This window comes from Budorcas taxicolor, chromosome 2 (genome assembly GCF_023091745.1).
Source record: "Budorcas taxicolor isolate Tak-1 chromosome 2, Takin1.1, whole genome shotgun sequence".
In the NCBI taxonomy this organism is placed as follows: Eukaryota; Metazoa; Chordata; class Mammalia; order Artiodactyla; family Bovidae; genus Budorcas; species Budorcas taxicolor.
Genome location: NC_068911.1, coordinates 147,947,441 through 147,960,622, shown reverse-complemented (window position 1 = coordinate 147,960,622; position 13,182 = coordinate 147,947,441). Strand labels below are relative to the sequence as shown.

The 13,182-nt window shown below is 37.6% G+C and overlaps 1 protein-coding gene across 10 annotated transcripts in view; it reads left to right on the top strand.

The window, feature by feature from the left end:
• FN1 (fibronectin 1) overlaps positions 1-13,182 on the top strand; it is a 69,343-nt gene that overhangs the window by 14,472 nt on the left and 41,689 nt on the right. For all 10 annotated transcript variants that reach the window (XM_052661243.1, XM_052661240.1, XM_052661239.1 and 7 more), the window contains exons 11-18: positions 759-887; positions 1,909-2,052; positions 7,062-7,183; positions 9,997-10,177; positions 10,641-10,817; positions 11,606-11,734; positions 11,828-11,917; positions 12,711-12,905. In XM_052661243.1, the coding sequence (XP_052517203.1) occupies positions 759-887; positions 1,909-2,052; positions 7,062-7,183; positions 9,997-10,177; positions 10,641-10,817; positions 11,606-11,734; positions 11,828-11,917; positions 12,711-12,905 (1,167 nt within the window). The remainder of the gene's footprint in view (positions 1-758; positions 888-1,908; positions 2,053-7,061; positions 7,184-9,996; positions 10,178-10,640; positions 10,818-11,605; positions 11,735-11,827; positions 11,918-12,710; positions 12,906-13,182) is intronic.

The window sequence follows — 13,182 nt, the reverse complement described above, 5'->3', positions numbered from 1 at the left end:
TTAAACCCATTTCAGTGCTTCTGTTTCTTTGGTTTGAAAAATAAGACTTAGGTAGAGCTCTGGGCTGATAAATAGTCCATGTAGCCTCTGTGTTGACATTGGCCTGGACTCGTTCTCCTTTTACGGGGCCCGATGGATGACACAATCCAGGTCTGATACATGCGATGTTGTGGAGCTGAAAAGGACACTCGGAAGGCATCCAGACCAACTCCTCATTTTACAGAGGAAGGAGCTGAGGCCCAGAGAGGGAAGTAATTTCTTAGGATCGCAGCAAGTTAACAACAGAGTTGGCCTGATTTTGTTGTCGTTGTTAACTTTCCAAATGTCACTTATGGTATTCTATTTACACATTCCAAGAATCTCCCTAGCCCTGCTATTCTAGAGATGAGACCATTGCATCATGCTGGGTATCCTATTAGAATGTTTAATCTGCCTCCTATTTATTGTAGCAAGCAGAGATCTAAAGGTCATTTTGAACCCAGCAAGAACTTGTTCTGAAAGTTAAAATGTGTTGTATATACTTGGATCTCTAATCTGTACAAGTTTATAACAGAGAAATGTTTTTTTTTTTTTTTTGCAAGAAGTATAGTACTGACTAAGCTTTGGGAAAAAAAAAGTTTATGCCCGTAGAAAAGTTATTTTAGTGGAAGATGTTGCTAATTAAGTGGAAGGAATTGTATGCTTTGGAAAGTATAGCTTCTTTTATTTCATCAGTGAAACAGAAAAATTCTCCACCCATCCCACTGTTTCCTAAACAGATCAGTGCATCGTCGATGGCATCACTTACAATGTGAATGACACATTCCACAAACGTCACGAAGAGGGACACATGCTGAATTGTACCTGCTTCGGTCAGGGCCGGGGTCGGTGGAAGTGCGATCCTGTTGGTAAGTAGCCTCGTGTCTCTAGCCGGATTTGAACACTGAGTATAGCTAGCAAGTTTCAGATAAGGAGAGTTCTTTGATATTACTTGATTGAAACTGGCTCTAGACTTTGATCATGGCCTGCAGAGAGCCTGGCAAAGTCTTTTCTCTAATCATGGACCAATATCTAAACTTGAGGGTGGTCATCATTTATTTTTGCTGAATTTGGTAACACATGAAGGTTTACTTTAATTGAAACAACTTTGTTTTTTGGTTCTGAATCATAAAGATAATTCATATCTGAAAGAGAACTTTCCTTTGCTGACTGTGCAATAATGTGGACAAATGATTATGCCAGTAAATATCTCCCTCCCAAATTCCTTATTTTTCTTGGCTGCCCTTTTAATAGATCTAAGCAAATAGTGAGGGTTGGGCCTTAAAAGAGCTGTGTTACCAGCTTTAAGGTAATCCATTAATATTCCTTCACTCAAAGAGACATGTTGCTCACCCAGAAAACAAACCGATTAGATGAGTATTTTTGACCTATGATTGCCAAAGCTGTGTGAGGCCTGAGAGGCTTTCTTAGAAGCTGCTCAGCAAGTTATTAACTAGTTGAAGTTTATCTCAGTTCATTTATATGTAAAATTAAGTCATCTACATTTTGAAGACATGTATAAAGTGATATTTTATCTTTGCTCTTCAAATGGCAAACTGTTTGCATTAAGATGGGTAAAATATAAAATTAATTTATTTTTCTCAAATTAAGATTCAGGTTGTCAATATATACTGAAATCTAAATCTTAACATTTTTATTTAGAAATGTTATTCTTTTAGAAAGCTAATTATTCCTCCCAATGGGTACTTGTTCACCATTAACTGTCCAGTAAGGTACAAGATATGAATAAAACATTTTTGAACTGCTATGTTTGTAAGGACAGTTGCAAGTTTTTGTTAAAACTAAGAATCTGTGCACTAGCACACCAAATTTAAATTTGTCACTTTAAGTTTTCAAGACTGCTTAATATTTTATTTGTGTATGTTTTAGATCAATGTCAGGATTCAGAAACCCGCACCTTTTATCAAATTGGAGACTCATGGGAGAAGTATTTGCAGGGGGTCAGGTACCAGTGCTACTGCTATGGCCGCGGCATTGGGGAGTGGGCCTGCCAGCCCTTACAGACCTACCCAGGTAAGTAGCTTTATTCCACTGTGTGATAAAATACACGGTAACATCAGTGTTTATTGGTATCTCCTCCTTTTCCTATCTTTTTCTCATTTCACTAATCATTAATCGAATATTTTTTACTTAAATGGTTTTCCTTTTTTCTCAGTCAAGTAGGAGTAGAAGGCTGTGGAAAAGTGCCTGCAAATTTGTTTCTTAACATTGTAGAACATTCCATTAGGTTAAAACACTGGCTAAATTTCATTTCTCATCTGTACCTGTAAATAGAAACCATGGAATAACTGATGCTGGGAGTAAAGGTCAGGATTTTATGTTATGTTTCTTAACAGAAAGATTGCATGGAGAAATTGCATGAAATGTATACACATTCATTCATGTGTATCATACACATGATATGTATTCATTCCGTGTTTCATCCAGGCCCTCTTTTTGTCAGAATGTTCATGGGTTTGATCTTTTGGAGTCTGGAACAAAATATCCTGGGTCCAGAGTTGAGTAACTTGGTCAGTTCTCTGCCAGTGCTGTTCAAATACTCGAAAATGTTTATTGCTGGAGTTTTTTCAGGTCATGGGACATAATGTCTAGCTGGAAGTGTTATTCATTTTTTAAAAAACTGAATTTAATTTTTGCTGAATGATGAGTCAACAGTAAGATGCGTTGAATTCTGAAACTAATTTTTAGGCATTGTGGACTTCCCTGGTAGCCCAGCGACTAAGATTCTGCCCTTCCACTGCAGTGGGCGTGGGTTTGATCCCTAGACAGAGAAGTTTCACATGCCTTGTGGTGTGATCAAAAAACAAAATTAATTTTTAGGCATCAGTTACTTGAGCAATTACTGAGATCAAAGTCTCTTAACTCTCTGCTAAGTTAAGGTGTGGCCTATATTCAGAAATAGAGAGATCGTCAGGACATTGGAACCTGCCTATGACAGAAATCAAGATTCAGTTAACTAAGTCTCTTTTTAATGTGATAAGAGATTTACTGTCATAAAGAAGAAGGTATGGAACAACTTGGCCAAAAACAGTGTTTGCCAAGACATGGGTCCAGGTTTGTACGTGCTGCTAAGTAAATACAAGTCAAGCTTCATTCATTATTTCCTCATCTGTAAAACGAGGAGAGTTTAGCTGATTACCTTTAAGTTCCATAAACTAATAATTTATGATCCTGAAAACCATTCATATATACCCTTTCTGAACTTAGAAGAGACCCTCCTCTCCCCTGGCTTCAGAGGCTGTCTGGGCTGCTGAAGATGACTTTGCTTAACAGGTTCTCAGCACAGATTGATCTGGCTCTTAAACTGTATTTTGTGGCAGATTTGTGTGTAGGAATCACTTAAAATAATTTTTTTGTTGTTCAATAATTTTTAAAGCTCTGCAGAATTACTGTAAGTTCAGAAGGTATTTAACTGAAGCTTTTTTTTTAAACGATACAACCAAAAGATAGACTTTTCTAAAAAATCTCTTACTCTCTATTTATGGTTCTTACTGGTGTGGTGGTCTTGAAAGTGATTTCCTTCTCGGTGAATTAGAGAGAACTTTTCTCGCTGTCTCTTTTAAAGTAAGCCTGTTCACATAACAACGTGCTGGAAGCCTGTAGGTTGACACGCCAGAGATGAAATCTAAATGGGAGGGAATCCTCCTGTGTTGGATTTTTATGTGTTGACCTTGTTTCTACTCTTCATAACAGAAGAGCTCATTGAGTGTAGAGGTGATTTTAGCCGAGAGGGGATTGGCCTCAGTACACAGTCTGGGTCTTATCTGTGTATTTGGTTTACTCAGTGGTTCCTGCCTGGCTTGTGGGGCTTTCAGAGTGTGGGCAGGATGACGGAACAACAGTTCACCAGTCTGTTGTCTCTGAGCCTTGCTCTGTTTGTTCCTCCTACAGAGGATTCAGTAGAGTTGTTCAAACTAACAGAAGATAAGAGGCATTTGGTTTGTCAATAAACAACCAGGAAAGCACAGATCTCAGCAAACTAAATAAACAAAAAAAGGGCTGCGTTGCAAATGCATAAATGTTTAACTTCTCCAGGGTCACCATTACTGGAAATTATTCATTTGGGCCTTATTTCAAACTGGTTTTGAAAGTATAGACATTTTGTCATATCTCCTCATAACTATTTCATAGTTAGTATGATTATATTGAATAAGAGAGGGAGTCAAGTTTTCACAATGCTGTGAGTCATTGCTCAGGTTACTTTACAAAGTTTTACCGATTAACCACTATCAAAAGGATTATCAAAATGCTAAGTCGAAATAATGTAAATGATGTCAGAATTTTCAAATTTCTTCTCTTCTAATCATATATAGAAAAAGTGGCGTAGAGTGATAGCTGGAATTTAATTGACCTTACAAATCATGGATAGTTGTTTACTCTTTGAACAAAATTGTGCTAAATGCAAGATATCTTATTATTGTTTAGGGTAGTTCCCCTAAAGGTGAGATATGGTACAAGCCTAACATTGAAAACATAGGGTTTCAAACCAGCATTTGAAATTTTAGAGGAAACCTTATGTTCTTTTGCTCCATCACTGAGTAAAAACCTCTGAGTTGCCTGTTTCTTTTTCCTCCCCTTTTCTTTACTATCCTCCTCCTTGTGGACATAGCAGCATGATTAAGCTTAAAGGTAGGCAGTAAAGGTCACTTATGTTATTTAAAACTTAATCTTGATAAACATGTAACCATCATAATTTTTTTAAGATTTATTTATTTTTAATTGGAGGATAATTGCTTTATAGTATTATTTCTGCCATACATCAACATGAATCAGCCATAATCATCATGATCTTTTTTTAAAATTTAAGACTCTTTTTAAGCAGTTTTAGGTTCACAGCAAGATCAAAAGGACGGTACAGAGATTTCCCATGTTGCCTCTGCTCCCACACAGCACAACATCCCCTAATATCAACATCCCCACCAGAGTGGTATATTTGTTACAATCAATGAACCTACATTGGCATTTAATCATCCGAAATCCTAGGTTAGCTTTAGGAATGACTCTTGGTGGTGTACATTCATGGCATCATTAACTTTTTTCTCTCAAAATCATGGTTGTTAAACTAAAATACATATCAGGCATCTCTTTACATGAGGAAATTATGGTAGGATTTCTTTTAAGGATCAATATTTAAACAGCCTTATACCAATAATTGTAATATAAAAATGTGATAGTTCTATATTTACTGATTATGGGAGTACTTTAAATAATCACATCTCTAAAATTTTACCTCAATGTTTGTTTTTTAAAATGTATTTATGTTCATATATATATATATATATATATAATGGTGAGGGAGTGATTCAAAGAGAGTTGTGGAATTGACTTCTGCCAGTTAATTAAAACAAACACCCTGCCATGGTCTATGAATTATACACTTTAGAATTAAAAGTTGAGAATTTTATTTATTACTTTTGGTTTTTGTACAGCTTACAAATATGTGTATTAGATGAAATTAAGATTTAAAGAATGTTTATTAGTCTTTAGCCAAACTTTGAATTATTCTCATCATGAAAGTGAGTATATTATTCTAGAACTTTTGAGTCTATCCAGATATGTAAGTTGTATATTTGTTCTGCTAGAGAAAACTTTATTTTCAAATAAAATTTAATAGTGAAGATAATAATTGTTTGAAAATCAATATATTTTCTACAACCTTATGGAAAATTTAAATCTGTTAATAATCTGCTGAACTGCTCTAGCTAACATGCAAAATTTTGCTCTGTTTAACAGAATGTCAGTTAGAAATTCTTGGAAACGTTATTACAAGGAACTTTATTTTTATTTCTAATAAGTTGAACATTGATTGACATCATAAAAAAGACAGTATTTAGTGTTCTGTTCTGCAGGCATAAATTTTCCATTTATTTAATCATTATCCTAAATAGAATCTACCCTATTAAGAAATTCATTCTACTTCTCTTGTTTTGCCTTTAAAAAAAAAAAAAGCAGAAGAACCAAAACCACACACTAAATTTGTTGGTAATAGTTTTACACATTAAGATGTGGGAATATTAAATTTGGTATACACTTCAAAATGTCATTTTGTTGATAACTACTTTTGAAAAAATGTAATTTTGATCTCAGCAATTTGACCAATCAATGGAATGATTTTAGAGCAGACTTCTTGAATAAAAATAAAACATTTTCCCAAACTGATAGGATCTTAGACTGAGAGGATGAAAAATAAAATTGAGTCTTTAATTATTACCTTTGTCTGTTTGTCTAAGATTCTACCCCATTTAGAAATGTGTTTGTTTTACCTCATGTCATATGGCCTTTGGAATGTTTTTTCTTGATGGTAGATTTGTCCTTGATGAAAAGCTCCACAAGCAAGAATTTCCTTCAAAGAAGTTTAGTATAAGTAAATGAAGTTTGTATTCTGTATTACATTATTTGTGTTATAGTGGTTCCACAGTTTTCTCACAATTGTTTGAAAATGGAGAAGAAAGCAAACTAAGTGGCATTTAAAAATTATTTTATTTGCTTATAAATAAGTTTGAGTTGCATTTTTCATGTGAAAGACAAGAATCTATCTGCTAAAAAAGGATTTGTCTCACAGAGAACAGACCTGTGGTTGGCAAAAGGAAGAGCGTGGGGAAGGCATGGAGTGGGAGTGAAGGGTTAGCAGGCGCAAACTATCCTACACGGAATACATGAGCAGCAAGATCCTACTGTTTAGCACAGGGAACTATATTCAATATCCTGTAATAAACCATAATGGAAAGGAATATAAAAAAGAATATATATATGTGTGTGTGTGTGTATGTGTGTGTATAACTGAATCACATTGCTGTACAGCAGAAATTAACACAATATTGTTATTTGGCAGTGATTAAGAAAGAAAGGATTTGTCTCATTGATTTCCAGTGTCAATATGTAAAAAATTGACTCTAGATAATTTTTCTTGTGCTCCCATTTACTGATAAGCAAACTGTCTTTACTGATGGTCATGTGCACTAAATTTTAAGTTGAAGTAAGGGAATGCTCAAGATCACCAACTCTCATATTGTCATTTTCAGATGCAAGTGGTCCTGTCCAAGTAATCATCACTGAGACCCCAAGTCAACCCAACTCTCACCCCATCCAATGGAATGCACCAGAATCATCTCACATTTCCAAGTACATTCTTAGATGGAAACCTGTGAGTATCCTGCTCAAAAACCTTGGATATTGAAGCTCTTGATTAACAGATTCTGGGGACTTCCTGGTGGTCCAGTGACTAAGACTTCCTGCTCCCAATTCAGGAGACTCCTGTTCAATCCCTGGGCAGGGAACTAGATACTGCATGTCATATCTAAGTTTCTGTGTGCGCAACTAAAAGATGCCATGTGCTGCAACTAAGACTAGGTGCAGCGAAATAAAGAAAAGTAAATAATCGAACATTTTTTTAAAAGGAGAAGGAAATGAACAGATTCTGAAAATGTGTTTCAGTTTTTGAGCCGGTAGATCACTTGGCACTGTATTTGTTCAGTGACCAAACAATATGTGGTCAATCTAATTGACATACAGACTTAGCTGTCTTTTGGTATTTAGGAGAACTTAACTCTTCATGTTAGAAACATCTTGTTTGTGAGGACTTAGAAATGATAATGCTTAAAATTATTCTTACCCAGCATGGGAAGAGAATCTAAAGTTTTTAAAAGACTTGCAACTCCATCAAAGAGAAAGAAAACTACTGGCATCATTTTCCATGATTTGTAAAACAAAATAGCTAAGTTAATATCTTTCTTTTTTGGTTCACTTTTTAAGTGATTGTTTCTTCTTTTTTTTTGACCACACCACATGGCCTGAGGGATCGTAGTTCGCCAGCGAGGCGTTGAACCCAGGCCGTGACAGTGAATACCCCAAGTCTTAACCACTAGACCTCCAGTGAATTTCCATGATCATTTCATAAAACCTTACTTTCTAATCTTTGCAGTTATTTGGATAGAAGGGAGAGATGATGAGAGAGAAGTATAGATGAAGGATAGTTAGTGTATTTAATGAATGACTTTGTGACTTCCTACTAGTCATCTAGAAATTGAAGAAACCTCACTAAGGAGGATATTGATCTATTAAGTTGTAGTTTCTCTTACCCTCTCAAGCCTGCCCTTATATCTCTCCAAAATGTATGACATTAATTTGAGAAACTACGCACAGGAGAAAAATGCCCATTTTAAATCACAGCTATTGGTTTCTAGGAACTAAAAAAGCAAAGCAAAATAAAACATTTGACCAACTCATGTAATCGTATTCAATTCTTTTTGAAAATTCAAGCTGTTGAAATCATTCTTTTTCTTCTCTCACCCTTTTTTGTTAATGACCACAGTATATGTAGTAGCCCATTTGCAGAACTTTTTGTCTATTGATGTTAGTCGATGGGATGAATATATTTCCCCTCTAACACTTTCTTGTCTCTCATTTCTCTTCACCGATTTTATTTACTTTAAACTTAAGTGTCTGTGAGACCACAGTAATAAGGGATAATTGCACATAGGTATAAAATGTGTATCAGGGCTTCCCAGGGGACGCTAGTGGTAAAGAACCCACCTGCCAATAAAGGAGACTTAAGAGATGTGGGTTCGATCCCTGGGTCGGGAAGATCCCCTGGAGGAGGGCATGACAACCCACTCCAGTATTCTTGTCTGTAGAATACCATGGGAATACCATGGACAGAGGAGCCTGGTGTGCTACAGTTCATAGGGTCACACAGAGTCAGACACGACTGAAGCGACTTAGCACACACATAAAATGTAAATAAGTTAGGAAGTCTCCAAAGAGTGGAGGTTATTTCTTTGACTTTTTTTTTTAACACTTTTGGGTTTTTCTTTAATATTTATCACCTGAGTGTTTATTCTTGAGTATTTTCTTCTAATAACAAACCAAAAAAGTTCACATTGAATGAAAGGCTTACTATTAAATCTGAGCTAATTATAATGACTAATGTAATGTTTTTAACAAGGTGTTTAAATTTAGAGAGTATTAGAATCACTTTCATTTATTTAAAAATTATAAAGGGACTCTTGAGTATCTGAATTATTGAGGAACTGGTTGATTGGATAATATTGTAACATCACTGGGTATTAAAAATGTATTTTGACTTATATTAGTGTAGAATATTTATACTTAAAATGATCTCAACTTGTTTGAAGTAAGGATGTTTCTTTTTTACACATTTTATTGCCATACATTTTGTGATCCATGATATATTAATAAATTCGGACAGGATGTGAAAATATAAACTGGAGACAAAGATTAAATAAACTGAGATCACATTCTTCTGCAGTCTTGCCCGAAGTTGGCTAACCACTTTTGACGGAGTAGTTCATATCCAAGAATGAGTCATAAAACCAGAGCAGCATTAAGCCTCGTATGTGATGGTCCCAGGAACTGAGTCATGAAGGAATATTATGCCTTTGCTCTGTAAGAAACTTGGTTTGTATCCCACTAAATAAATATAGACTATAAAGCCTTTTCCCACTTCACAGAGGAATATATCCCAGTTCATTGTGGAAACTGAAAAATTGGGAATGGCAAAACTTGGGTTATCACCTTAGGTTGCTGTTATTAAACTGAATAGTTAATCTGGCAAAAAGGAAGGAGCCCAGGGCCTCCCTTTGTGTAATCTTGGGCATGTCACATAACTCTGTTTTTTCATCTGTAAAATCAGGATGATAATACCACTAACTTGGAGGAGGTAAGAGATAAACCTTAAATAAGAGAATGGAAGGAAAACAGCACGGAACATGGTACATAGTAAATCATCAGTAAATATTAGCTGTAATAACCATTATTATTAACATTAACAAATTCTGCTACAGGTTTCTATTCTGATCCCAGTTTTCCATGATATCCCCCCTCAAATGGAGCTTCATAGACTCCTCGTTCTTCTTTGAAGAATGCTCCACATCATCTCCCGGTGATCATCTTTGTAAATTCTTGTGTGATTTTTTTTTTTTTCACTTAAATTTTTAGAAAAATTCTCCAAACCGCTGGAAGGAAGCTACCATTCCTGGCCACTTAAACTCCTACACCATCAAAGGCCTGAGGCCAGGTGTGGTATACGAGGGCCAACTTATCAGCGTCCAGCACTATGGCCAAAGAGACGTGACGCGCTTCGACTTTACCACCACCAGCACGAGCCCAGCGGTGACCAGTACGTACCCCAGCGGCCCGTCCATCTGTGCCTGCCCGTCTCAGACCTGGGCTCCCCACAGGGAGTGCTTTCCTTCTCGATTCATATTCTCCCGCAGATGAATATGGATGCCCACGTTGTATTTTTCTCGTTGCGCTGGTCTTCACTGCTGCATGGGCTTTCTAGTTGCAGTGACCTGGGGCTGCTCTTTGGGCTTCTCATTGCGGTGGCTTCTCTTGTGGAGCATGGGTGCATGGGCTTCAGTAGTGTGGTGCGTGGGCTTAGTTGCCCTGTAACATGTGGCATCTTAGTTCCTGGACACAGGGATCAAGCCTATGTCCCCTGCATTGGCAGGTGGATTCTTAGCCACTGGGACTAATGGGGAGGTCCGGCACCTACGTTTTTTTTTTTAATGGTATTTTCCAGATGATAGTAGTAAGTTTTGTCGGTGGCTGAAGGCTCTTTGTCCTCTCTGTGACTCTAGGCAACACTGTGACGGGAGAGACCACACCCTTGACTCCTGTTGTGGCCACCTCTGAGTCGGTGACTGAAATCACAGCCAGCAGCTTTGTGGTTTCCTGGGTCTCGGCTTCGGACACTGTGTCTGGATTCCGGGTGGAGTATGAGCTGAGTGAAGAGGGAGATGAACCGCAGTACCTGGGTGAGCTTGATGTGTTGATGACCAGCTGCTGGAAGACTCTGCTGGGGGTAGGACTGGGAAGGGGGGCATCCACGCAGGTGGCCTGGGAAGTTTGGAACTAGTTGACCCTTCAGTGTGAGGACGGCAAACAATTGACCCTTTTTAGAACCGACCTGGGTTTTTCCTGAACCATGCTCACTTTCCTGGTCCCTGGTGGGAGCTGTGTTATGTGTTAGCCTGGGCACAGGTCCACGTAACAATAGTGTGTTCTTCCTGGAAGTAATTGCCAGCATGGGGACTGTTAGCTTTGGGAGAGACACAGTACCCTTATTCATGCTTTTCAGATTCTCATGTTTAACAAACTTTTAAAAATTTTATTGTGGAGAAATATACACACTGAAAAGTACACAAATCATAAACATAGAACTCAGTGAATTTTTATAAAAAGAACACACCCACGTGACCAGGACCCAGTTCAAGAAAAAGAACATCCCTCCTCCCCTATCCCCCATCATTCCTCACCCATAACCACTACTTGGACTTCCAACTACAGAGGACAGTGCTTACAAATTTGGGGGTGGTTTAAAATTATATATCCTTAGAGAAAATATTTGGGAAAAGGGGAAAAAATTATCTCATAGTGCATTGATAATTACTGACTATACATTAGTATATTTCTTTATAATTTTCTTCCTTCATTCCCCCCACCCCCATGAATATATAGTATTAAAACTATCCTTCTCAAAGGTTATGGAGTCATTAGAGGGATTGATATGCTCTGATAGTAACCTTTCCCTTTTATTTCAAAGATCTTCCCAGCACAGCCACTTCCGTGAACATCCCTGACCTGCTTCCTGGCCGAAAATACACTGTGAATGTTTATGAGATATCCGAGGAAGGAGAGCAGAATTTGATCCTGTCTACCTCACAGACAACAGGTATGTGTGGTGTGAAAAGACTTTTTTTTCCCCTGGTGAAACGGACCTGTAGCAGTATTTCCTGTTTTTCTCATTTCTTCCTTTCTTTGTTAGCACCTGATGCCCCTCCTGACCCTACCGTGGACCAAGTTGATGACACTTCTATTGTCGTTCGCTGGAGCAGACCCAGGGCGCCCATCACAGGTCAGTTTAGCTGCCTCTTCTTGGCTCCTGTGTTAATCTTGATGCCGTAAGAGGTGAGGGAGTGGATTCTGATCTATGAGCAGGCAAATCACTTATATATCTCTATTGTAATTACTGGACCAGAGTGTAGATATATGTGTGTCTGTGTGTGGTATTAATTAAGTCTTACAGCCTTACCTTCTTATGATTAACTTCCTCTTAAATATGTCTTAATTAATCTTTTTCACACAAACATGCACACACACAATCACACAGGCACAAACCTTGAAATCCAGCTCATGGATTTATTAAACCAGGCATTCCTGTGATAGAAGAGGGATAATTCTTCTGAAAACCTCACTCTGAGACTTATTCTTAGAGGGATCTGAGGTGCCTTATTAGCTCATTAAGTGACTTAACTGTTTCTGAGGTTCTTAAAAGACACAGACAGGCTAGACAACTCTGGCTCAGAGTGGTTCCTTGATTGCTCCCATCATCTAGAGCTCAAAGAAAAAGAAATAAATTTAACATGAATAATTTCACCTCCTGGCTTCTCTAATAGACATTTATTAAGGATCTCGGTCTTCGAGGATGATATTTATTATTAAAGAGCTTTGCATGACTATTCTTATTTTATCTTTGGACTGAATAGTCTTTATAAGAAGTAGCACTATTGGATGAGTCCAAAAGAATTGCTCACTCTTCAGGAGTGATCCACCAAGATGCTACGGGCTATTAGGAAAGGGGAATTTATGCCTTTTGAAGCCTGTGTTTCATCAGTGTGTTTTATACTGGTTTTCTCCTGAATCTGCAGGATACAGAATCGTCTATTCCCCATCCGTAGAGGGTAGTAGCACAGAACTCAATCTTCCTGAAACTGCCAACTCTGTCACTCTCAGTGACTTGCAGCCTGGCGTTCAGTATAATATCACCATCTATGCTGTGGAAGAAAATCAAGAAAGTACTCCTGTCTTCATCCAGCAAGAAACCACTGGAGTCCCACGTTCAGGTAACCTAAAGACGCTTCCTGTGCTGTCTTATCTCTTAAGGCTTAAGAAAGTCACATCTTGAACCTCTCTTTTGCCAGAGGAACTTGGCTTGTGTTCACTCCATGAGCCTACTAGGGACAACCAGACATGTGAGATCAAAGAATAATTGTCTCTTTGGGGGGTTTATTTAGTCTCTGTCTATGGTTCCTATATGGAAGTCGTCCTGTAGATGACTCTATCCCTGAACTTATGAAATTCAGCTGAAATGTCCTCACTGTAAAGTAACTAATAAAAGCT